We start from the raw sequence: 27811 nt of genomic DNA, 5'->3' as shown, positions 1-27811 counted from the left end.
ATGGTAGTATTCACTATGGTGTATTCATATATGTACATAGGAAAATTATTTGTCTCTACTCCAAGTTCACAGCCACTGTCCAACTCAGTAATCATGATATTGACCAATAAAATTATGTTTATTTTGGAAAGGACACATGAGGGTGGGTGGTTGGGTGGTGTAGGGAAAATTTTTCTTTGTGGCTAGGAAAAAAAAAACCTCAAAATATATGCACTAAAGAGGATAGGTTAATAGAGCTCTTTTTGCATATGCAGGAGACCACAAAATAGCCTACTAGAGTTTTGCTAGAAAATTTCTCCCCCTTTTAAGAAGCAGCACTCAAAAATACTTGCTAGAGAAATAAAATGAAAAAAGGAGATATCATTCATATTTATAATGTTCTTGTAGACTTAGACCTACAAATAGGATACAGTGAGAAAGTTATTTCAACATAACTAATGATCTTTTCTGAAATCTTAAGGACTGGTTAAACAGAATTAGTAAAAATATGAAAATACTGATAAGTGAAATGATCTCCATGATTTACTTGCCTTTTAAATCTCAATTTGATATTGATTTACATTCACTCTCAAAGTAAGTAGTCAACTTCCATAGTGTATCTGTCAATGTGGCTGAAGGAATTATATTTTCTATGCCATATTTGCAGAGTAGTCTACTAAATTAGCTCTCTATGTTGGTTGGTTCCTTTCTAATATAATGGTTCTACCCACAAGATGAATATTGTTCATTATCTATTGCTGCTATAACAAATTATCATACATTTAGTGTTTGAACAATAGAAGTTTACTGTTTTACAGATCTGTAGGTCACAAATTGGATAGGGGGCTCAACAAGGCTAAAATCAAGATGTTGGCAGGGATGTATATTCTTGATATTCTAGGGGACAGTCCTTATTTTTATCAACTTCTAGCAGATGTCTTACAAAGCTCAATGAGATCTTTATTTGCATTTACCCTCAATGTAACTGTAAGTAGTCAACTTCTTACTATCCAGTTTTCTTGCCTTGTAGCTCCTTTTCCCATTTTCAATGCTAGCATCAGCATGTTGAATCCTTTTCACTTGACAGCATATCACTGCCTTCCTATTCTCATTTGCCTTTCAGTTTTAAGGATGCTTATAATCTGGGGCCATGCAGTTAATTCCAGCTGCCATCTTAATTCCTTTTTGCCATGTAAGGTATTATGCTCACAGGTACCAAGGGATTATTCTGCAAAAGCATGTTGAGTAGGTATTATTCTATCTGTCACATGAGATAAAATAAAACTCAATGCTACTGAACACAAAATCCATTTCGTTTTTATACAAGTTACCCAAACTCATGCCTAGCATTTCATATAGTGTGCTCAAATGTTGGTGGGCATAATGTACCAGATACACATATGTATGCATGCCACACACATGCATACAACACACATGTACATACACATAAATATATACATTTTAACACTAAGAATTCCAGAGTTAAATATGCTTAAGAAATGATGGATTAACTGGATGCAATGACACACACCTTTAATCCCAGCTACTTGGGAACTTGAGGCAGAAAGATCAAAAGTTTGAGGCCAGCCGTGGCAACTCACTGTCTCAAAATAAAAGAAAAAAAAACTGGGAATGTAAGTGAGAGATATAATATTCCTGGGTTTGATCTCTAGGACTGGCAAAACAGAAAAGAGAGAAAAAGAAAAGAAAAAAAATGATGGATTAAACAAAGTTCAATAGGTTTCTTTAATTACATGTTATTACAGAAACTTTGATGGACTAATAGTCACTATAAATGTCCAAGATGGGAGGCCTTTCCAGAGTTTAATTGATTATAAAACTCTTGATCCTAATTTATCTTGCTAGAATTAGAGGGAAGTGCTATCCTAAGTTTTATTTTGGCACCTAATTTCAGTTGCTTTAAGAGACCAGTGCTAATAAGATTAACTGGATGACAATCTAATTGGTCTATTCTGTGGCTATAAATTGCATCTAGTCATTAATTTTCCCCTTTGAAATCTTTTTCATTTGTTGCTCACTATGTACAAACTCAGTGGAAAGGCCCTAAAACAAACACACATACACACACACACACACACTTATATATTTTACATATGAAATTAAACCTGATTTATGTATTTTAAAATGTTAACCGATGAGAAAATTATGTTTATTTTCTGTCAAGGAGGCCAACTTCACAGGTTTTCTCCATTTAATGCCCACAGTTGTCCATAATCCAAAAGACCAGTGAAAGTCTACTTTATAAGTTCTTCAAGCTCTTCCCTCATTGGCTCTTTCCTACCCTAAATGCGATCTCTTCAGTCATGTCTTCTCTGATCATTCCACATTAGCCTCTCAGAGTTAGTTTCTATATAACATCTTGTTTTTTTCTTCACAGAACTTTATTAGAATCAGTGAACATCTTAGTTTCTTTGGTTGCTCATCTAATATTTGTTTCTTTTCTCAACGAAAATGTAAATTCAATGAGGGCAAATACTTTGTCAGTCTTTTTACTGCTACATTTCCAATGCTTAGAATTATGCCTAACATACAGCAAATAGTCAATAAATATCTGTTGAATGAATTAATGGATACGTATTCTATAGATTAGAAAGAAAAGTTGAGTTAAAGAGGTAAATTACTTGCTAGTATCACCAAGCGTCTTTGCAGCACAGCAGGGATCATATCTCTTGTCTCCTGATGCTTAGAGAAGTGTTCTTTGCTTTATAGAAGGTAATCACTAATTACTGGCCCATAAATCTTCTGTGGTTTAATTGGTAATTACTAGTAAATACTTCTCCCCACAGCTTTATGAATGAATCTGTAAGTACTGGTGCTTGATCAATGAATAAGGCTTCCAGTGTTAGACATAGGTAGAGAGGTATGAGAATGTTCACATTTCTTCCTTTTGAGAAGCTAGCAATAACATGCTTTCTTTTCTCTCTCTCTCTCTCTCTCTCTCTCTCTCTCTCTCTCTCTCTCTCTCTCTCTCCTGCCAGATCCTTTGGAGCCTTCTATGGGTAACCCCACAACTGTTCTTTCCAATTTATGAAGATTAAGAGCATCTACTGAGGAGAGTTTTTATTTTCAGAGCCAGTAAATATTAAATTACATGAGGTAAACATTAAAAATATGCAAGTAGAAGTATTGATAAAATGTGAAATTCAAACATTTTCATTCTGATAAAAGATACATGATTTGATAATTAAATCTAAATGATGTGAATACTCTAGTCATACAACTATAGCTTATGGCCACTATGACCTTTGGTGACTATTTCATAAATCAGGTACTTATGCTAATTTTGGCAATATGATCTCTGAAAAAGATTCCCATGTTGAAGGGTGAGGTTTTTATATATTCTCAAGTACTGAATGGAATCTGTGGGCTTAGCACTGTCAAATTTACTATATAGGGTCTAAAAGAAATAAAGCATAATACTGCTAATGCTGGGTTTGTACTTGGGGAGTTTCACGATCTCATCTTTCCTTGGGGCAAAGAACTGAAAGTTCACTTTACAAAGATCCATTTTCCCTTTCAGGCAGCTGTACATTGTAATAGAACACAGGTTTTCAAAAATGACTTTATTCTGCAGAGCCTTAGGGAAACTGATGGCTGTGGCTGAGGCCCAGTAGGATTGGGACCTCAACAGGAATCCTCTCGATCACTAACACTCCTTCTCTTAATTTTGTTTTCCTATTTGACTTCAGCATTAAATTGCTTTTATAGACATTGCTCTATTACTAAATGGGGGATGTCCCTAAAATAGATAATAATTTTTAAGTTTTGTTAAGTCCCATTATTTTGATTCCTAGACATAAAATATGTCTATCCTAAGTATCTGCCTATTTGTTTTTTAATAACATTTACATGAATTAAAATTTAAATTGTAATTAACATTTTGGACAATTGAAATAATTAGAGATCATTGAGAAATCTTCAGGACTAGGGTTGATGAATGTAGCCCTATCAAACCCATTTATAAGATGGATCTAAAGTCTGACCATACATAGTAAAATTCCCCTTTATAAAGACATTAAGAAGTAATCCCAACTTTAATCATCACAGTGTTCATTCTTGCCCTTCATACCAACATCATCATGTAAATAGTCTTCTAAATCAGATTTTCTTATCTGTGTATGATGGGAGGGGATAGAGAGTAATAAGACAGATTTATCTTTGATTTTAATCCTTGCCTTGAAAAACAGTCTCATGATACATTATTTTGACCTTCTGAGTATTGTATATTTTGATTTGATGGTCATTCCACCTCTTTTCCACAGTTCACTGAGGCTGTAAAGATGAGAAGATGTACAATGGCATACTCTGAAAATTATACATTGTTGAAAAGGTCAAAATAGTAGAGCCGAATGTTGCTATTTGTAATTTATAGAATATATGAGACATTCAAATTCAAATAACTCTTTCTCTTGACATACTGAGTAAGAAAACATAAAATGGTACAATATGAATCCATTTGGGAAACAGACACTAGAAATAAAACATAGACAGAGCCCAATTTCTTTCTTGGTTTCTTAAGATGTATTCAGTTTTCTTATTTTTCACAAGCACAAAAAAACTTAAGAGTTTCCTACAAAAAAAGTTACATTTCACTCAAATGTTAGGTTGTAAAATATTGAAAGAAAAAGTAAAAACTCAAAAATAGATTACACTTTGTTATGCAAAGAGGGAACAATAATGTAGTAAAAAACTCAGTGGCTGACTTGGAATAATGGCATTTAGGATATTATATACTACTTAGCTGTGTGACTATAAATATGGCATGTTTTTGTCTTTAGACTTGAGTTTTATCATGTGAAACAGTCTGTGATTGTAATTGTGATTGTGATTGGAGACTTGGAGAAAAAGCTCTCTTAAGAGCTCCCTCGCTTGAATATTCTGTGATTTATAATACAAATCTCCTTTCACACTTTTCCATGATAGGAGATTGTTTTCAAAGATTGCCACTAATGACTATATATAAGTAATTTCTCATTTTTAAAAGTGGAATCAATTTTGCTTCCCCTTATATTTGTGTTGAAGTTGTGACTTGCTTTAACCAATAGAATGTGGTGGAAAGAAATACCCTTTCCAATCCGAGTCTTTAAGTGACCTGGCATCTACTGACTGTTTTAGAAGAGAGCCTCTAAGTAAAAGAACCCAGAAAAGTAAATAACAATAAAATAAAATATCTAATGAAAATATTTAAGGAAAAATGAGGTGCTTCTATTAGAAGTGAGTCGCAAAGCCCAAGAAATGTGAGTTTATGATAGGTGTTCCAGATCCACTAATCTCTCAGCTGAATGGAACTGCTTTAGTTGAAATCATGTACAGCAAAAGAATTGCCCAGATAGTCACAGCAACACAAAAAATAATAAATCATTATCTTTTGAGCTATTACATTTGGGAAAAGGAATGTATATTATAGAGTGATAGGTAATTGAAACACCCCCTTTAGTAAATAACATCTTTATTTAAATAACTTGCCAATGACCAGAAAGCCTTTCATTACACCTACACTCTTTCTCACCTACCCATATCTAATCCATTAACAAATACCCTAGACTACAAGTTTAAGAATCGTGTCTTTTTGCTCCCTATTGCATTTCTAGCTCCTAAACCATTTCTGATACATAATATGGTTATTTTAGGGAATTGTTATCAAACTTACCACACTTCAAATAACCACTGGTCTCCATCTACATCAACACCTGCGGTCTGAGTCACCTTCATTTTTTTTGCCTAAAATACTGCATTATCAATATCCTTTTAACTAACGTTCTTTAAAGTTGAGTGAAAGGGTATTCAGGAAACTTCTATGATACTTTTCCAATATTAAGTCCAAAACTACTTCAAAATAAAAAGTTAAAAACAAATGAGCATAAATTATATCATAAGACATCTTTGACTCGTATGTTTCTGAGATTCTGCATGATGTGAGTTCTGTTTACCCCTCTGATGTCAATTTATGTCACCCTTATCTTCATCTCTGTTGATGTTCTAGCTACACTAGACTTAAATCAAAAATACTTCCAACCTTTCCCCTTCTGGAGGACATTAACATGTGCTACTCCCTCTACATGAAACACATTTCTCTCCTCATTTTCATATGGTACCTCCTTCTTATCCTTTAGGTTTCTGCTTTTGTACTTTCTGAAGACACACATCTGAACCCATCCAGAATCTCATAGATGTTTTCTCTTCTTTCAAGTTATAATACATACTTGCAATTTGTAATTTTACATTCATGTAAAATAGTAGGTTAACTTTCTTAACTTCTTTCTCCTCTGCTAAGATAGTAATCATCATGAGAGAAGTCATGTCATCCCCAGTGTTTAGAAGAATACTTTTCACATCATTCACACTCAGTAACTCCTTGTGGAATGATTCAACTCCAATGAATCTTTGCTTATCTATTTTTATGAATTATTATTTAAAATTTATACAAATTAGAGTACCTTGACAAATGTCTTGTTTTTGAACAGGAAGGAACATCCTCAAGCAAAGAAGGGAAGGTGAGAGTTCATTTTGTAGCTCTACACAGAATAAAGATTAAATCATTGCATACCACCATAGCAGCACTAAGAACCTAAGGTTCATAATGGAAGAAAATGCTACACCTTTATTTACTGTCCCATAGTAATATTATATTTGTTTCATTCAATAATCTTTATAATCTATTATATGTGCTGTCTTTTTTTTTTACATATACATGTTGTCTTCACTGCCATGTATTTGCTATTGGAAGAAGGATATATGTTGTATCATATATTTAGATTAAAAGAATTTCAAGTGACATCAATCTCACACAACAGTAATCAAGAAAGTCAGTTTATAATTATCAGTAATCTATTTATAGGAAAACAAGAGCTATTTTGCTTTATCTCCTAAACTACCCTTTTTCTCCACCATTTTGGGGCTTAAATAAGCAAGGAACTCTGAACTTGTATTTACTCACTATACCACTTCTATATATATTCTTAAAATTCTGTTGGCCAGATTTTTCTCTCCTCAGTATTGTGTTATAATGAATGCCTTTTTCACTTTTTTTTCTTCTCTATAAATACAAATTCTATAGACAAGTGAGGATCTCAGCGTTTTCCAGGTGATGAGGAAATATTTCTTTCAAGGGAGATAGTTAAAATTAGAAGGCCATTATGGTCTCAAGGAAAAAAAAGTAAACAAAAAAATACTTCAAATGAAGTCCAATTATGAAAGGGTCTTCATTTAAATGTAAACATTTTCCCTCCTGGACTGGTGAGCTAAACTTATAGATTTTGCTCAAGACCTCAGCCTATTTTTATATAAGACTTCCCATTTTAGACCTGTAGGAGACCTGCTTATGTGTTTGTCTAACAGTGAAGTTTTCTAGGAATCAACAATGCTATGAAAACTCAAACTGTCATGCTTCAAGACGTACAAATTTTAAGAAAACAAACTTCTCATTTTGGTACTGAAACTTTTACTTTGTATCTAGACTGTCACTGTCATATGGATCTCAATGTAAATATGCATAGCTTTATAGATTGAATTATGTCTCTCAAAAAGCTTTGTACCTAGCCTTAGAACCTAAAAATGTAACCTTTTTCGGAAATAAGATTTGTGCAGAGTTAAAATGAGGTTATACTAGCTTAAGGCGAGCCCTATAATCCAATGGCTCCTCACCTTATAAGAAGAGGGAAATTTGGAAACAGAAAAAGACACAGAGAGAAAACACCATGTGATGACAGAGCTAGAGATTAGAGTGAGGCATCTATGAGCCAAGGGACAACAAGTATTGCCAGCAACTGCCAGAAACTTGGAGAGAGACATGGAACAGATTCTCCCTTGGTGCCTCCGGAAGGAACCAACACTGCTGACACTGATTTGAGATTTCTATTATCTTGAACAGGGATGCAATAAATTTCTGTTGTTTGAAGCTACCCTCTAGGCAGTTTGTTAAATCAGCCCCAGGAAACTAGTACATATTGTATGGGAGGATACAGCATAGTAAAATGCAATATCCACCTAAATATAATGCATCTATATATGATAACCAACTGTCTCCTTGAGGTAACTATTCAGAGAAATACTCTATTTAGGCCTAGTCATAATTGCTGTGTACTTTTCACTTTCCAATAAGGAAACTGGAAATTCTGGTGTACCAAGAGCATAGAGAATTAATACACTTTAAACATTATATAAATAAGTAGCTGTTCACTGATTTAAGTAGTACAATTAATTAATTGGAAACTTTTTTCAAAAGCTCAATATTTGAAAATGCCATCATGATTCCCTATGGAGAAGTACAAATAGACTAAGGAATTAAAATGACTGCATTCAAAAATCCTGATCCTTTCATTATGGACTGCTAATCCTGGATTTAGGAGATGAACTCTGATTTATGGGCTTGAGAAGTAAATGATCCAGAAAGTTCCTGGAGAGGGAGAAGAATATGATGGAAAAGGTATGTTTTTCCATATATCTGTTTTAACTGTACTAATCATGTAATCTCATGTCTGCTATTATTTATGGTTTCTGTGCTTCGGCATAATTTAAATTGCTCATGATACATGCAGAATTCCCAGAAATATGTGCAGTTCTTAACCACAGCAGTTAATAAAAACAAAGCCATTAGATACTAAAAAGGAAATCAAACGTTTGAGGCCATTTCCACATCAATGATACAAATGGATCAAAAAGGCCTCAAATCAGATTTTGTTGTCACACGGACAAAAAAATATGTGCTTAGGTAACTGAATTTGAATTTGAACTTTGAAAATAAACACAGATTTTGGTCAAAGTGGTTTGTGTAGCTTGATAGAACTAAAACTTGTCAAGAGTTTTAAGCTGAAAGTCAGCTATGGAAATCTAGGCACTACTAAGCCTACTTTCTCAAAAGCATAAAATGAATAATGTATTTTTCACTGACCATGGAGAAAATGATTATGGGGATCATTTATGTACTGTGAAAAAGGTTTGGGAGTTTATCTGACCACAGGTTAAAAATATTAGCCAACAGTGTGATGTGGCTGCTGAATAAGCTCACACAATCTTAAGCTACATTTGTAATAGTAATGATATCTTCTATGAGTGTATTGCTTTACATTGTAAAGAATGCTTACACACAGATGATCTCATTTTACATAGTAACCAGAATACAGGAAGTCAGTATTGTTCTCTGAATGACCTAAACACATCTGTTATATGGTCTCATATTATAAGGAATATACTGACACCTTTCACTAGACTATATTCAGAAGAGGGTAGGCTTAATAGCATAAAGTTTCTATAAGAAATTATTGACATTTAATATAAAATCTACTTATTTGGGCGGGGGATATTAGCAATTGAACTCAGAGGCACTCAGCCACTGAGTCTCATCACCAACCCAATTTTGTATTTTATTTAGAGACAGGGTCTCACTGAGTTGCTTAGCACCTCTCTTATTGCTGAGGCTGGCTTTGAACTCATGATCCTCATGCCTCAGCCTCCAGAGCTGCTGGGATTACTGGTGTGTGCCAGTATGCCTGACTGAAATCTACTTACAACAAATGTGTTAATACATAGCACAGTATGGTTACCTATATACCTATTGTTGTTTGTCATAACTTTTTCATCTTGCGTGACTGAAACTCTACATTTATCTATATTCATTGTACTCCTCATATTTACTTCCCCCAATCCCTTAAACCACTATTTTACATTCTGCTTCTAAGAGTTTGACTACTTTAGATGACCTTATGCAGTATTTGTCATTTCATGACTGTCTTATTTCACTAAGTGTTCACTAAATATAATCTCCTCAAGGTTCATTCAGATCACAGGAGTTCCTTCATTTTCAAGGATAAAATATATTCTATTGTATGCATATAACACATTTTATTTATCCATTCTTCTGACAATGGATGTTTAGGTTATTTCTATCTCTTGGCTATTGTGAAGAGTGCTGAAGTGAACACGGGAATATAAATATCTCTTTAAGATTCTGACTTCAATTCTTTTTGGTCAAGACATAAAAATGGGATTGTTGGATGATTTGTTTCTATTTGTTTGTGTGCTTGTAATTAAACCCAGGCCCTTGTACATGCTAGGCAAGCACTCGACCATTGAGCTATACCACTGGCCCCTATTTTTAAATTTTCAAGACCTACTATACTGTTTCCTACAGAGATTGTGCCATTATACATTCTCACCAATGGTACACAAATTTTCCAATTTCTCCATATTCTCACTATCCCTTCTTTTTTTTCTCAGTCTGTTTTTTTCTATGAATAGCTATTCTAATGGGTGCAAGATGATATCTCACTGTGGTTTTGGCTTTTATTTCCCTGATCATTAGTGATTTTGATCATTTTTTTTGCTCTGCCTATCAACCACATAGAATATATTCTTTGGGAATATCTATTCATGTCCACTTCCAGTATTTAATCAGGTTATATTTTGCTATTTTTTATTAAGTTGTAGTAGTAATATCTATATTTTGGATATTAGCCCCTTATCAGATATAGAGTTAATATTTCCTCACATTTCATAGGTGTTTTTTCACTTGATTATTTCCTTCACTTTACAGTCACTTTCCAGTTTGCTGTTGTCCCACTTGCTTATTTGTGCTTCAGTTTCCTGTACTGCTGCTGTCATAGCAAAAAAAAAAAAAAAAATCATTGCCAATACTAATGTCATTAAGCATTTCTCTTATGTTTTCTTCTGGGAGTTTTATAGTTTCAGGTTTTATGTTTAAATCTTTAATCCATTTTGAGTTGATTTTGGGGTATGGTATGAGATAAGGGTCTAAATACATTTTTTTTTTCATGTGGATATACACTTTTCCCAAGGCTGTTTGTTTTAGGATACTATTCTTTTCCCGTTGTGTAGTCGTCACCCCATTTATTTATGATCATTTGACCAAATATTTGCAGCTTTATGTCTGGGCTCGTTTGTTCTGTTCATCTATATGGTTCTCCTTATTCCAGTACTGTACTGTTTAAATTATTACATATTTGTTATATGTTTTGAATACAGAAAGTGTGAGGCTTCCAGGTATGTTTTTCTTTCTCAAGGTGGTTTTGGTTACTTGGGAACCTCTGTGGTTTTGTTTCAATTTTAGGATCTTTTTTCTATTTGTGCAAAAAAATGCAAATGGAATTTGGATAGCTATTGTAGTGAATCAGTAGATTACTTTGAGTTGTATGAACATTTTAACAATATTTAATCTTCCACCTGAAGAATGGGGGCTATCTTTTCATTACTTGTACCTTCTATAATTTATTTCAGCAATGTTTTTAGTTTTCAGTGCACAAGTCTTCTACTTCCTATGTTAAATATATTCCTAAGTATTTTATCCTTTTAGTGCTATAAATGGGATTTTTAAAATTCCTTTTCATTTTATTCATTCTGAATCTATGGAAATGGAAATATTCTTTCTAAAAAAAAGTTTTAGAACTTTTATTTGTTTATTTTTATGTGGTGCTAATGATTAAACCCAGTGCCTCACATGTGCTAAGCAGCACTCTGCCATTGAGCCCCAGCCCCAATCCTGAAAATATTCTTTGTATGTTGATTTTGATTAATGCAACATTAGTTAAGTTTCTTATTTTAACAGCTCTTTTTAGTTTTCTTCCTACCTAGATGATCAAGTCATCTGTACATAGATACTTGCACTTCTTTCTTTCTGATTTGAAAAAAAATTATTTTTTTGCCTAATTGCTCTGGGCAGGACTTCATTTACTATGTTGAATAAAAGTAGCAAGATTGGGTATCTTTATATAGTTCTTAATATTGTAGGAGAAGCTTTCAATTTTGTATCATTGAGTATGATATTAACTGTAAGGTTTTATATATGGCTTTTGTTCTGTTAAGGTAATTTTTAATTTCCACTTTGTTGCATATTTTTTTATTATCAAATTGTGTTGAATTTTGTGGAAGTAAAGTTCTGTCAATGTTTGGCTCACATATTTGGTTGTTCTGAATTTGGGTGTATATGTACTTATAATTGTACATGACTGGTAAATTGACACTTTTTGTTATTATACTGTATCATTCTTGGTTTGTCTGATAATTTTGATATAAAATATATTTTATCTGATATCTATGATCACTTATTTTCTTCTTTGGTTATCATTTACATGGATATATTTCTATCCTTCACTTTTATCCTATATTTGTACTTGAATCCAAGGTGAATTTCTTGTGGAGAGCATATGGTGGTATCTCTCTCTTTTAATCCATTCAACCAATCTATGTCTTTTGATTGGGAGCTTAATTCAACTACATTTAAAGTAATTACTGATAGAAAAAGACTTAATATTATCATTTTATTGTTTTCTATCTTCTAGCCCCACCCCCCATTCCTTTTTTTATTTTGCTCCTCTGACTAGATGGTTGCCTTGAAGTTCTCTAATTCTTTATTCTGATTGGTCAAGTCTGCTCTTGAACTCCTCTAGTGAATTTTTCAATTCAATTATTGTGTTCTTCATCTCTAAAATTCCTTTAGGATAAAAAACAGAATTTATACCTCTGTTGATATTCTCATTTTGTTCATGTACACTTTTACTCTTCCTTATTTCCACTAAAAATAATTTTACTAAGCCTCTTCAGTATCATTATAATGATTATAATAAATTATTTTTCAGGTCATCCACATGTGTCCATTTCTCAAGGGTCAGCTTATGAAAATTTATCTTGTGCCCTTTATTGGGCTATATTTCCATGTTCTTCACATATCTTGTAACTTTGTGTTGGAATACACACATCTGAAAATAATAGCCACCTTTCCTGCTGTTCATAGACTATATTTGTGTAGGGAAAGACCTTAATCTGCCCACCTAGAAATTCTTAGGTCATATCAAACCTTTCAGACAGCAATAGGTGTGTCTTCTCTGGGATTATGTTTATAATTTTTCAGGTAAAGAACTTTGACAATTTATGTTTTTCAGCAGTTTGTACTTTTTTTTTTAACTTTTAACTCTGTCTGCCATACTGCAGCTTCTCTTGTACTACTTCAAGCCTCTAAGCTCTTTTTGTTCTCTATGTTTCCTAGGTATCCAAATATGCTGGTCACATTAGTATCCAAGTAAGGTAAGATAGAAATCAGTCTCTTTGGGAATTCCCCCAAAAGTCAGAATGTTAGATGAATATTCTCTCTCCCAAGGTGCAATATACTAGTTTTGCTTTTCTTCCCAATTGTAAGCTATCATTTGGAGGAGAGAAAAGCAACTAATTTTGAAAAGCAACTAATTTTCTTATGTAATTTAGCGTGGTTAAATTTCTTATGTAATTTAACGTAGTTGTCTGGGGTGCTATGAATTCCTATCTGATTTTTAGAGTTCTAATAAAAGCATTTTGGATGGTATATTGCTGTGAAGTTTTTATTTATGTGGGAAAACATTGTAGGGTCTTCCAATTACACATCTTTCTGGTATTACCTCCTGTCCTATATTGCTTGTTTATACCATTCTTCTCCCTCCTTATTTGCTTAGGGCCATGCTTGCCTCTAAGCCACCTTTGTTTCTCCACAGATCCTACACACAGTAGGTATTCAATAAATATTAACTGAATGAGCCCTATCAATAATTCTAATTAAGAATGAGGAGTACCTTCTTGAAGCTTTGGTTCATTAAGAGTAGGTGTTTCCTTTGTTATGAAATATACCAAAGTAGGAGCTTATATTTTTAGGTTGGTGATATACATTAGCCGAAACTATATTATCATGATACAATTTTGTGAAGATTTTAAAATTATATTTATTATTGTAAACTTGTATAGTTATTGTGATAGATATAAGAAAGAGATATTGAGAAGAAAGAGGATACTTATTATTGAAAACTAAAAGAGAAAACAAGAGAGTTTGAGGAGGAGGTGTTCATAACACACTAAACATCTATTGTGTTCCAGGCAAGGTTCTAGCAGAGAAATCCTTCAGTGTTGCAAAAGAGTGTATAAAGATCCTGAGAGGTAAGAGGATACAGAGTCCTGGATGATGTGTGCCTGAGAAGCTTCTTGTAATGAAGAAATATTCATAAATAAAATGATTAAATTATGAGACCTATCACCTAATGAATGACATTCTTGTCTGAATGAACTCACTGGATGGTAACTATAGATAGGTAAGGTATGACTGGAGGAGGTGAGTCATTGGGGACATGCCACAGAAAGGTGTATTGTCCCTGTGCCCCTTCTCTCCACCTGATTCTCCTTCCTAGTTGCCATGAGGAGAGCAACTTCTCCCTACCACACCCTGACCCCATGTACCCAGAGTAATGGAGATGGCCATCTGTGAACTGAGGCCTCTGAAACTGTGAGCTTCACATAAACTTTTCCTCCTCTAAGTTGTTCTTGTCAAGTGTTTTGGTCACAGAAATGAAACAGCTAACTAAAACAGAGAAAATTACCCAATTATGTAATCATAAGGATACTGAGAGATGAGTTTCAATAAAGTGGTGGGGGTGAAGTTAAATTTTGGTGAGGTAAGAAATAAATGATATATAATAAAACAGATGCTCTGTATATACTTTTTCCCCAAACAATTGGATAGGGACAGGAAAAAGATGGAATAGTAAATCTTAAAAGATACAGGACATCAAGGGAATATGTACGTGCGTGTGTGTGTGTGTGTGTGTGTATACACACATATATACATACATTTATATGTGTATATATGTATATATATGTATATATACATATGGAGAGAGAATTTACTCTAATTATTATAATTATTATAGGGTCTAATTTCAAATTACAGTTGCAAGAAGAGATAATTGATGGTTGCTAAAACATATGGGAAGGGTACAAATAAGAGCAGAGGTAGATAATTTAAATTTGGAAAGATAGGGAGGGAGAGATAAAATAATATGATACTTTGAAATACAGGGGAAGAAAACTGAGTCATTTTACATTAAATTGTCTTGGTCTATTTTCCCAGTGGATGGATATTACATGGGTTTAAGACCTATAGATGAGATAAATTACACTAAGTTTCCTTCACTGAAAATAAAGACCATAGAATGGAGTTATAACACTGAGAAGAGTAGATTAAATATAATGAAACAATCCCCTATAAAGACAGGTGGAAGATGACTATTAGAATTATTTCTGGGAAATTATTAATGGAAATCAAATAGAAGAGACAAGAGCCTAATGAAACAATATAACCATGGACTTGCCTTTTATAAATGAGAAGTTAATTCTTATTCAACTATTTCTACACATTATTACATGAAGGCAGGGTTTCCCTCTGATCTTCAAATTTTAACCCACTCCCACTGCTATTGGCTCATTATTTATTGTTGTTTACCTCCTCTCTTACTTAAACTTCTTTGTATGTCCTAAGAATGTAAAAACTAAAATCTCAGGCTCAATGTTAGGAATAAATAATTAAATGTATGCATACAGAAGCAACCTGCAATATATAATAACTACTTGTTTGATATACAAAATATTCATTCATGAGAAGAGCTGTTATTAGGTTAATAAAGTCTTTGGTCTTTCAGTACCCAAAGCTGATGTGGCAATGCACAAATATTCAGATATTAATGATTAGATTATGAGAGCTATAACCTCAGCAGTGGAATAATTCATTTAATGGATTAATAGTTTGAATATATTTGTAGGTAGTGACTCTAGGCAGGTAGGGCATGGCTGGAAAAAGTAGGTAACTAAGGGTAGGCCCCTGGGGATTACATTATGCTGGCTTCTTGCACTCAAGCTCTCTGCTTCTTGGCTTCCATGAGCTGAAAAGCTTTTCTCCATCACACAATTTTACCAGGATTTTTCTGCCTCATTTGTGTCCAGTGTAATGACTTGGCCAGCCCATGGACTGAACCATGAGCCCCAAATAATCTTTTCCTCTTCTAAATTGCTTTTGTCAAGTATTTTGGTCACAGCAATAAAAAACTGACATATGTAAGCTAACTACCTGGCTGAGAATGAAAGTAGAAACACAGAAGTAGGTAAATTATTCCTGTAACACATTCATACGTATATAATATCAGTCATGATAATTTTTGAGCTGACTAATAATGGTTGTGCTAAGAATCATGTATTTAGTTGATTCCTCATGAATATGTTCAGTTAAACTGCCTGCTACAAGTGTCAATGGCTAAAGGAATCTATCATGCTAATTGACATAATTCTTTAAGAAATTAATTAAATAGTACCTAAAATGCTTTGAGTTCCTTTGATAATTATATTGCATAAATAAGAGGTGTTATTATTAAAGTTGACCCTTTCCTTTCCTCAATTCCTTTATATAGAGTTGGTATATATTTCTTTAATTACAAAGCACTCTCATATTCCCATCATTGAGCTAAGGGGGTTTTCAAACTGGGCCTTGACAAAAATTCCTTCTCTTCTATTACATCACACATTACATCACACATTCACATTCCTTTTATTCCTTTGCTAACTCATCATCACAATCAGCCTTGACACACACCATGGTTATCATCTCAATGAGTTAAAATCTTAAGCTTAGCTATGAATGGAACATTATCATTATAGCAATAGGTATATTCTCAACACATCTGCAACTAGAAAACTAAACAATCTGTTACAGGCCCTCAGTGGGTCAGAGTTCTCAGAAAAGAAATGTTTTAATTATATGCAAAATTTAAATATGCATATGACTTACTCCTGGACTGGTACTGTATTTGTAAACTAAACCTAAACATATTTGTGTTTTTGATGTATACACTACTAATTAAGTTTTGAAATTCAGATACTGGCAAAGTTAAACTGTTTCTATCAAAACTGTTGTCAAGACAAGTTTACCCTTCACTCTTTTTGATCATATTCCTGTTCTCACCCAATAGGTCTTCAACTGCTCTTAAGTGTCAGGTGTGTTCCCCTTTTGCATTACCCTAAGCTCTGCTTTTGTCAAACTTTTCTTTTCAGCAGTTATGCCCACAGTGATAATACCTTTATCTTGTGAGACTCAAGTGCCCATTGTTACAGGTTGAGCACCACCCTCTTTGGTCTTTCAGCACCCACTTGTTAGCTGGTTTCTAATGACTTTTCAGCATTTTATTTTTCTACATTGCTGGAAACTGAATATTGGTATTTTTGCTGAGCTGACCAATTTCCTTATGTTCTTATTCAGGCAACCTAGAGGCTTCCAGACTTCAGTTTGCTATATTAACTATAAACTACAGGCTTTAGCTTCATGATTAGAGTTTTTTTCCTCCAAATCACTTGACAGGCCTTTATTACGTGTTGACTTTGAACTATGACTATCTACTATAGCAATATGAAAGATACCACGGGTAAGTATTGGAAGTAAGGGGGAAGATTATGGTGTTTTCTAAATCACAGCAATTTGTACCTACAAATAGGACCAGATGTTTATATATCATTTCTGATATATTTAAGTAGTATATGGTAAGAACTACTTCTAAATGAGCAAAATATTTTCCAAAGGTTAAGCCATGTCTATACAAATAAAGGATAGAGGACAATTAAGGAAGTTATTTGAGTGATTCAAAGCTACTCTTCTACATCAGTTGTGAGGACGCTTAAACATGGTTCATATATGAATGAAGGTGATATTTCCTCCATTTCTAATAAGCTTAGCTAAAACATAAAATAATTTTATTTTTATAAAATTTTACAAATACTTGAGTTGGGAGGAGAATACCTGGATATTTCTGTTTTCCCATAGTTCATGTTGCATGCTTATACATATTCAAAATTTGTATCTTTTGTCCTTTCCAGATTTTAAAAGGCATCCACTAACTATTGAATTAGATGTTTTAAATGATAGAACTGTTGAAAAATACTACAAAGCAGTAAAGAGTCAAGATGCTTCTGAGGAATAGCACCTGCATTCAGTTGACACATACATTTAATGAATTTCAACAGCAGAAAGTTCTTATTGTTTAAGTTATTTTAATCTATAGTTCTATCCTTCCTATTATTGAATGATATACATGAATTTCTTGATCTCTGTTCAGATACTAGATTACATGTAGCTTTCTGACCATTTAAGTGTACATCTCTCTAGAATACTTTTCTATACTATCTTATAATGATAACCAGTTTTCAGGTATGGCTATAGCTATCAAATTATTTTACCATTTGAGAAGGAGTTGGGGCCTAACTTGCAAAGATTAAAATGTCAAAATAATACTATCTTAATAATTTTTATTTTCTTACTAAAGCAGTTCAAACTAGATAGCCTTTTAAATTGCCATATCTGATCATTCTTACCCTCTGTCCAAAAATCTATTTTAAAAAAGAAGTAGCAGGAGGGCTGGGGTTGTGGCTCAGCAGTAATGCACTTGCCTGGCATGTGTGAGGCACTGGGATTGATTCTCAGCACCACATATAAATAAATAAAATAAAGGTCTATCAACAACTAAAAAAAAACTTTAAAAAAAGTAGCATGGGTAAGCCATCAGTATAAGAGAAGTGAATAAACAATGCTACTAATATTAATGGGCATTATGGTCAAGTGTGACTATATACATATCTCCAAGGAAGAAACAAACCCATAATAATATATGCTGGGATGATCATTATTTTTTAAAAAGTGAATGATAAAAAGTGTTATTAGAAATGTGGGAAAAAAATTAACTTTTCTGTATTGGTTCTAATGTAAAATGGTATAATCACTTAGGAACATTGGCAGTTCCTATGAAGATTAAACATAGAGTGACTATATGACCAGAAATTCTACTCCCAGGTATATATCCAAGAGAAATTAAAACATTTGTCCACACACACAAAAAATTGTATGAGAACATTTATAGCAGCCTTCATCATAATAGCCAAAAAGTACAATAAACTGAAATGTCTATCAACTGATGAATAGATAAACAGAATATAGTATTTCCATATGATGGAGTAGTATTTGGAAATAAAAAGGAATTAAGGTTTTATACACACTACAACATGATTAAATATGAAGCTATTAAGAACAATACGATGGGAACAATATGTCAGAAGCCACTCACAAATAATAACATATTGTAGATTTTTTTATGTTAAATGTATAGAATAGGCAAATATATAGTGACATAAAGCTCACTGCGTTGCCTGGAGAAAAGGATGAGTGACCAAAGACTGACTGAGGATGGGGAAATGAGAGTGCTTCTTATCAGGGTGATAAAAATGTGTTGATTGTGATATTTGCACAACTCTCTAAATATATTAAATAATTTAAATGTATACTTTAAATGGGTTAATTGAATGATTTATAATCATGCCCCAGTAAATCTGTTAAAATATTGTGAATAGTTGTGCCTATCTCATAGAATTACTGGGAAAATTAATGTGATTATTCATATAAACTACTTAATATATAATACCTAGTACACAATCAATAGCTCTACTGTTAATAATAACTTTATTATTATTATATTATTATTGATAGTGCTACTACTATAAATACTGTTACTACTAATTCTTAATTGTATTAGTAGAACTATTATTAAATAAATATTATTATAGTGGCAATAACAACTATTCTTAGTAGATTTATTAAATTAATACTAAGTATTACTATTACTTATTAATGTTATTATTAATGGTAGAATTATAAAATTTTAATAATTATTATTGTTAATTATTTAACTGCCCATATTAGACTGAATTTTTTTCTAGGAAAGATTTTATTCTAGGAGCTTTTTGTATAGGTAATGTGATCTACATAGTATAATATAATAAAAATAACATAAACTTTGGAGTCAGACAGATATGATTGAAATCTCATCTCTGTCACTTACTAAAATATGTAGCCTCCATCCTGGGAGAAAATCTTCACCCCCCACACATCAAACACAGCACCAATCTCCAGAGTATATAAAGAACTCAAAAAGCCAAACACCAAAAAAACAAATATTCCAATCAACAAATGTAGGCTCTCTATTCACCTCACAGGTTGTTTCTTTTGCTGAGAAGAAACTTTTTTGTTTGAGTCCATCCCATTTATTGATTTTTGATTTTGATTCTTGCGCTATGGGAGTCTTCTTGGGGAAGTTGGAGCCTGGTCCAATATGATGAAGATTGTGACCTGCTTTCTCTTCTATTGGACACAGGGTCTCTGATTTAATTCCTGGGTTCTTGGTCCACTTTGAATTGAGTTTTGTGCATGATGAGAGGTGAAGGTTTAATTTCAATTTGTTGCATATGGAGTTGGAGAATATAATGCTAAATAAAGTTAGCCAATCCCCCCCAAAAACAAATGCCGAATGTTTTCTGTGATATAAAGGAGACTGTTTCATAGTGGGTTAGGGAGGGGGAGCATGGGAGGAACAGACAAACTCTAGATAGAGCAGAGGGGTAGGAGGGGTAGGGAGGGGGCAGGGGGTTAGCAATGATGGTGGAATGTGATGTACATCATTATCCAAAGTACATCATAAAGACACAAATAGGTGTGAATATACTTTATATACAACCAGAGATATGAAAAATTGTGCTCTATATGTGTAATATTAATTGTAATACATTCCATTTGTCATTTATTTTAAAAAAAGAAAAAGAAAAAAAATAACAAAAAATAAAATAGGTAGCCTCAAGTAATCTATTTCATGTTTTTGAGGCTAAGACTCCTTATCTGCAAATTTTCCAATAATATGTACTACTAATTTGGGATCTTATAAGGAAAAAATAAGATGGAACATGTGCAAATGTTCACTGAAGTATATAGTACATAGTACTTCCCTAGCATATATACATAGTACCTAGTACACACGTATAAAATTATGATCATAGCAATAAATATGATAAAGTACCAACTTTTATTAAGATCTCAACAGGATACAAGGCTAAGCAGTTCATTCAAAGATAAATAAATACAAAAAGATTAATAAATACATAGAAGATTGGTTAACAATTATTTTATTTAAGAGAAGATCATAAATCAACTTGTTACATTATAATAAAATATTTAGTAAACCTATTAATTTTCTTCATTCTTAAAAATCCAAGAAAAGTACCGCCAAGTTAGGAAATTTAGACAAAGTAAGAAAACCAGTTTCAGTCTCAGTCATTAATACTATAGCCAACTCTTAGGATAAATTCTTGGACCATATTTTCCAAAGTTCTAAAAAATACATGTGTGGTACACTCTGGGAAATAGAATGACTTTCAGTTTGAAGTAGTCCATGTTGAACTTATGTGTGTTACCCTGAATGAACAGTTCTTTGGGAAATAATTCACTAACCCTAGAATGTCTACAAGGGAGAAGAAATGCTGCCATAAACCAGCTCTAGTTCTATGTACCAAGAAATATGAATGAGCTCATGATGCCCTCTTTCTTCCTCTCCAAACTCTCTAAAATCTTATTATTCAAGAATACATGAGAGTATCCAAGGAATTTTTGAAAGTAAGAGGATATGAATAGTGTATAATTTAAAAAAAATCCCTTGTTAACAGCATAACACACAAAATGCATATATACCAAGTCATGACTCCTTATAATGAAGTGATCACACATTGCTTTTTATCAACAATAATTCTGGTTTGACATTTTAGCTCAATTAGTTTATGACCTACTTAGGAGTGTTTGTTCTATATCAACTTTAGAAGGATTTGACTAATTTTGCTGAACCAAAGTGACTCAAGGGTATTATAAGTTTCCATTTTAGGATTTGACATATTGAAGCAAATGATGAAGAAATTGTGATTTCAAAAATTCTGTCTTTGAAAATTCTTAATTACTTTCAAATAAATTTAGTATTTGGGTTGAGGTTACCTAGCTATGTCACTGTATTTAGTAAAAGCCTGAGAACATGGCACCTTTAATATATGAGGTTCTGCCACAAAAAAAAAAAAAAAAATCATTCTCCTTTTCCCATCTCTGTTTTGGCAGTTATATTAGTTATATTGCATTTCAATTGTGCTTACATACCTGTGTTTCTTATCAGACTGAAAATCCCTTAAGGTTAAGAATCTCAGTTAATTCCCCTCTACAGCTTCAGGATCTAACAAAGTACTTGGCACCCAATAAGAACTCAATGAAGGGCTGGGGTTGTGGCTCAGTGGTAAAACGCTTGCCTAGCATATGTGAGGCACTGGGTTCGATTCTCAGCACTACATATAAATAAAGATCCATTAACAACTAAAATATATTAAAAAAAGAACTCAATAGATGGTTTTAGATAAGTAAAGTTTAAAATAAGACATAGATTTTGTTGAAGAGCTAATTTCTTAATTTGAGGTTCAATTAGTTTTTTGCCTTCTAGCATTGACTATTAGATTAAATGTTATATTCTGCTTTATTCTCTTATAGAGTTTTTTCAGAAGTTTCTTAGGAGATATAATCTAATTTTTAGTAAAAACGTACAAGCTGGGGAAATTTATATCTGATGAAGATTAACAATCCTTACACAGGTAGAGACAGTTTAAGCCAGTACTACAAAACTCAGTTATGAAATATGTATTTGAATAGCCTGTGAAAATAAAATAAATTCTAAAATTAGAATAGAAATGAAAGAAAGAAAGAAAGAGAACCTTTTGTACTAGATCAAATTCACCCAAAGGTGAACTATTGGCTTTTTGAAACATTTAAGGCAATGAATGCAATTATCTTTGACAGTTCTACTGGTCTTACTTTTTCTGATATGACTTAACTCCCCCCAGACACACACACAAGACTTCCTTTTGACTTAGAAGGAGAAAGTAAGTAGGATTTGTAGGATTCATATTAATTTTCTACACAATAGTGTCTGGATTATTTTAAGTCTTAAGAAAACTTCCATGAAGAAAATGATCCTTGTTTGTGAGAACAGGGCACACTTTTAGATTCACCTTAATTAAAATTAGACAGTTGATCTCAATTCTTTAAATCCATGTTTGCTCATACCCTTTTCAAAACTTCTAGAAGTGTGTTAAAGTTTGTAAAAACTGCATTTTGGGCCATAACAAAAACTAATACATAAAGAGGAATCTGCCTAGCATCAATACATTCAAATAGGACACCTGTCCCTATGATGTTTTAAGAGTTTATTATTAAATGTGTAATATGAATTAATATATTGCAATAATGTTTTCTTAGAAAATATTAAAATATATTCTTTCTCAACTGCTGAGAACAGAATTAGCACTAGTATGTTAAAGTGGTTTTTTTTTCACAAATTTGAACTAACCTCCAGTGAGAGATAATAAATGGAAGATAACAGAACAAAATTGGATTTGTGTGTGTTGTACATTGATTTTTCTCTTTATATTTCATAAATTACCATAGGCAGCTTTAGCTACACAGGCTTGCTATGTGAAAACAATGGTTTTTAGACTATTTTGTTATGAATGTGTTTATCATCACAAAATATATGGTTATTTGGTTAACATTAATCTTGTTTCAGCAATACAATGTGAACACAATTTAGTAACAACCAAACTGTCATCACTAAGTCAGCAAAAATGTATGTAAATTTCTAAAACTTGCAGATGACTAATGGATTACACTATAGGAGAAAGAAAGTTGAGATATTTTCCTCTAGAGACACAACAAAAAATCTGAACTGATGCCAACTCCATGTACTAAAGAATATGAATTTATACTGAAAATTTTCGTTCACCACATTTTCTTTAGAAATATCCACAACTGAGAGCAGTATAACCCTCAAACATCTAAACCATTGTTGGAGACTCTATTTTATAAAACTACCTTGAACCTAGTATTCAAATATTTTCTGCAGCATTTCTCATTTTGTATGAATTGGCTGCATAGAATTCTTATCCATGGGAGAAAATGGAATCAAGAATGCTCTAGAGAATCTAATTTCTGTTTACTTTTGTTATATACTATTGCCTAACAAAGTATCTCTAATTTATTTGCCACTGGCATTCACTTTATTTTAACTCATAATTTTTGGGTCAAGTATTTGAGAACAGTTCACTTCAGTAGTTTGCCTCTAATCTATGTGACACAAGCCAGGTTAGCTAGGACTGGGGGGATCTACTTCTAAAAAAACTTCTTCATTCATATTTCTGGCACTTTGAAAGTGCTCCTTGGTCTTTCTCTTTCCACATAGTGTCTTATCTTCTAGGGTCTCTCCCTGCAGCTTGGGCTATAAGTAGCATTATGGTTTCAAAGCAAACCATGAAACTGGGATAGAAGAGTTTCTCTCAATGTGGTCTCCAGAATCTCAGAACATCAATTATGCCATACTTTACTGGTAAAGTGTATTTCCAAAGCCAACCCAGAATAAAATGTGAGGGGAAGATTAAATCCACATTTAGATGATGTGAGTAACAAAAAGATCTAGGGTCAACTTTAATATGACACATTGTTATTTCAATTATTAAGTGCTAGGATTTGGGAAACCAAAACTTGATGGTATGCTTAATGACAATTTGAATTGGACTACTGTACTTTTTGGGAAGTTCTAATTTTAGTTATAGTTTGAGGATATCTGAAACCAAATGTTGCTTGACAAACTTTAGATGCAGAAGGAAAACAACTTCTAGAAGTTTTTATTACCTTATGAAATTCTGAAAGTTCCCCAGATATAGAGATGTCCAATAGCCCCAGTTATCTTTCTCTATTTCTTTTTTATATCTATAGTTTTATAAACTCTCATCATTCTGTCTGCAGATCTCCCACTGAGGCTGAGGATCTCTCTGACATTTATAGCACTCTTAATGTCACCTTACAATTGAGGTATATGAGCACCTCACAAAATGATTCCCCACTGTGAATATATGGTGTTAATAAATTTGCAGAAAAGTTAAACTCACTTATAATTAACTAGTCATATGCTCATTGAAACCATGAAGATCTTGAATGAAAACATGAGAAGTTTTCTATCTTTCTGTCAATAAAGTTATCTCTAAATTATATTACCAACTAAAAACGGAAAAGTTTAGCCTTACATTTAATGTAATGTGGCAGTCAATTATCTTAGTGATTTTAAAGGATGGCACTGTCAATAGGGTATTTTGGCATATATGCCTATGTTGGAATACTTGTTCATATAAAGCTTTATAAAATATACACCATAATAGGTGCCCTGAATAGCATATACAGGTGTTGCACCAAGTGAATTGAATGAAACATATTCATTAGAAAGGTCCCTCTCACTACTGTGTAGCAATACTTGTCAAATTTTTCTGTTGAAATGTGAATAATGGTTGAACAGAATGGAAAGATATCTCCGCTGAGGCCACAAACATGAAATGTACTTATAATTTTTAGGTGAATTTTGTTTTCATTCCTTAATATATAAATTTTCAAATAAAAACAACTTTTCCACTAGAATCTCCATGTAAACTGATGATACAAGATCATTAAATAGCTTTATGTAATCCCTAACAAACTATAGAGTACCATAGAGATATTTTTATCCCAGTTTGAAATGTACAAGTGTAAGTAAAAATTATTGAAGGGTAAGGATATAAGCATATCTGAACCTGAATCTAACAAAAAATAATGCCTCCAAAATAAGACAGGGAATGTGGAAAGAGCCATAGTCAATACTTCAACATTATTTACAAAACAGTCACCACTTCCACAGGTTATATTTGACAACATGTTTACTATTTTCTCCTCTTTTAGTTTTAACCTATTTAACTTTGGTCCTCCTCAAATTGATAGTCTATATTTAGAAAGTACTGTGCTACATTTCATTTTAGAACAGTGAGCAAACACTTTGGAATGTAATTTTCTCTCTCTTGTTTCCAAGATAGATATAAAATTGTATTGAAAAGATCAAAAGTTGAGCCTAAAAATTCCAAAGTGAACGAAATATTATAGTCAATTCATCCTACTTGACTATACATATAATTGGTGGTTACCACTATGATCACAAATTTTTAAAAATCATGTACCCAATGTATGTCTAATATAATTTTCACCTGTACACTCATTTTTTTTGTGATTCTTTTGTTTAGAATTGAAGAAATTGAGGATTGTGGGGTGAAATCCACAATAGATGAAAGCTCACAAATGTTAAAGAACAGGGTTTAGATTAAAGGCCACAGCTTAAAAGAGATCCTAGCAGGCTTCTGAGTAACAAGCTTATATTACTCAAACTCACAAGGACTAGTGGCAGCACACTCAAAATTGGCTCAAATTCTCATGTCCTTATTCAAGTTTGTAAAAAGACAGTAGTGTTCATATATCAACTAGTTACTTTTTCCCCCAACATCATATGAATCATAAATATTCATGATCCCAATCTAATTTTTTTTAAATAGCATTGGATTGTGTCATTGGAAATAATATTATCAAATCATTTTAAAGGCAGTACTGAAGGGCTGTGTTTTATATTAAGACGTGCTTGGCCTCCAGGAGTTAATTCTCTCCAAATAAAAATTTTTGGCTGACATGTATGAAAACTTTTCTCCACCACTCACCACTGGAAGACAGCATGAATCCATCAATCACAGAGTTAAAAAGCTCTGTCGTATAGCACATTTAATACCCAGCGTAACAAATTAGTATTACCATTCCTTGATGCAATACAAACTCATTTCCTTAAACTGCTAACTCCAGGGTTATAAATGAGCAGAAAGCAAATTGATTTGCATGTAATAACAGTGGCAATAAACCTTTCCTGGTTCATGCAATTTTCCCCATCTGTTAATAGAGAGCAAGTTTAGGATCTATTATTCCCAGAAGGAGACTTACCCAGCTGGACATCTATAACACTTGGCTGATTCTCCATGGGAAACAATGGCTTGGGAGGCTTGTCTGTGAGTAAAGCTAGAAAGAGAAAATGAAAGAAAGTAATGGAAAAATTGAGATAAATTATAGAATAGGAAAGATTCTATCATTGTATGATATTTAATGTTTGTATACTTGATGGTGTGTAAACATTTATTAGTGTTCTTATTTGGGTTGCTACTCTATCCATACAATATCCATTTCCCAGCACATTTAAAACACTGATGATTCACTTTAAATAGGCCATTTCAACATCTAAATCATCCAACAAGATAAAAAATGGACTATTTTGCTGTTTTTAAAAGCTTGTGTAAAAAATAGATTTAAAGAATATAATCAGAGAAACATTAAATCCTTATATCTGCTTTGTAGCACTAACTATTCTCAATGAAATATAACCCTAGTAGACATTTATGGGGGCATGAAACTTTAAGACTCTAAATCATCTCCTGTTCTCCACCTCAACTTCCAGAATATAATAAAGCACTGGTACCTTCATTAGTAATTGATTAAAAATACTAATTTGTGTACCAAGTCCTGTGCTAGGTGTTAAGGGAGAGAAGGTAAAGTCTTTTTTAGGGCCTTCAATTTATAACATAATAGCACATGAAAATAAAGAGAGAATTGAAAACAGAATATAATCTTATGGAAGATGCAGCATTTGAGGTATAAGAATATATGTTTGTGTGTTTGTGTGTGTGTGTGTGTGTGTGTGCACGCACGCACGTGTGTATAGCAAAGGAATACAGAGAAGTCAATATTGGTTATTATGATGATAGGGAACGTTTTATAAAGAAAATTGGATCTCCCTATGAGCCTTAAGGGATGGAGAAGATCTGGAAAAGCAGAGAGTAAGGAAAAAGAAATTCAGGAAAATTTAACATAAACCAAGGGACAAAGGTAGAATTTAGCAAACATAATATGCTTAGAGGAGAATGGTCTGGTGAAAGGGGGTTGGATGGGATAGGTTTGGGTGGAGAATTAGTCGCTCCTAATGTATGCATCAAGAATTGGAAATAAAATTCGATAGATAGGATGAGGCTCAGTTCTGGAGGACTGCAGGAAACAGGAATTTGGACCTGATGTGGCAGGCTACAGTATCATTTCAGATTCTTTGGACAAAAGAATGACTAATATGAAGTGTTATCTAATGATGATTGGCTTGAAATATGGGATGGCTAGAGAAGAAAAGTAGCTAAGAATATACAGTTAAAATGTTTTGAGGGCTGGGGTTGTGGCTCAGTGGTAGAG

General features: G+C 32.9%; 1 protein-coding gene across 1 annotated transcript in view; it reads right to left on the bottom strand.

Annotated features, from left to right (window-relative positions):
• Il1rapl2 (interleukin 1 receptor accessory protein like 2) overlaps nucleotides 1-27811 on the bottom strand; it is a 532521-nt gene that overhangs the window by 247733 nt on the left and 256977 nt on the right. The window contains exon 6 of the mRNA XM_077106474.1: nucleotides 26525-26599. Within this exon, the coding sequence (XP_076962589.1) occupies nucleotides 26525-26599 (75 nt within the window). The remainder of the gene's footprint in view (nucleotides 1-26524; nucleotides 26600-27811) is intronic.

This window comes from Callospermophilus lateralis, chromosome X (assembly GCF_048772815.1).
Source record: "Callospermophilus lateralis isolate mCalLat2 chromosome X, mCalLat2.hap1, whole genome shotgun sequence".
NCBI lineage: Eukaryota > Metazoa > Chordata > Mammalia > Rodentia > Sciuridae > Callospermophilus > Callospermophilus lateralis.
Note: the sequence above shows the minus strand (reverse complement) of the source record. Positions and strands in the feature narration are given on the sequence as shown.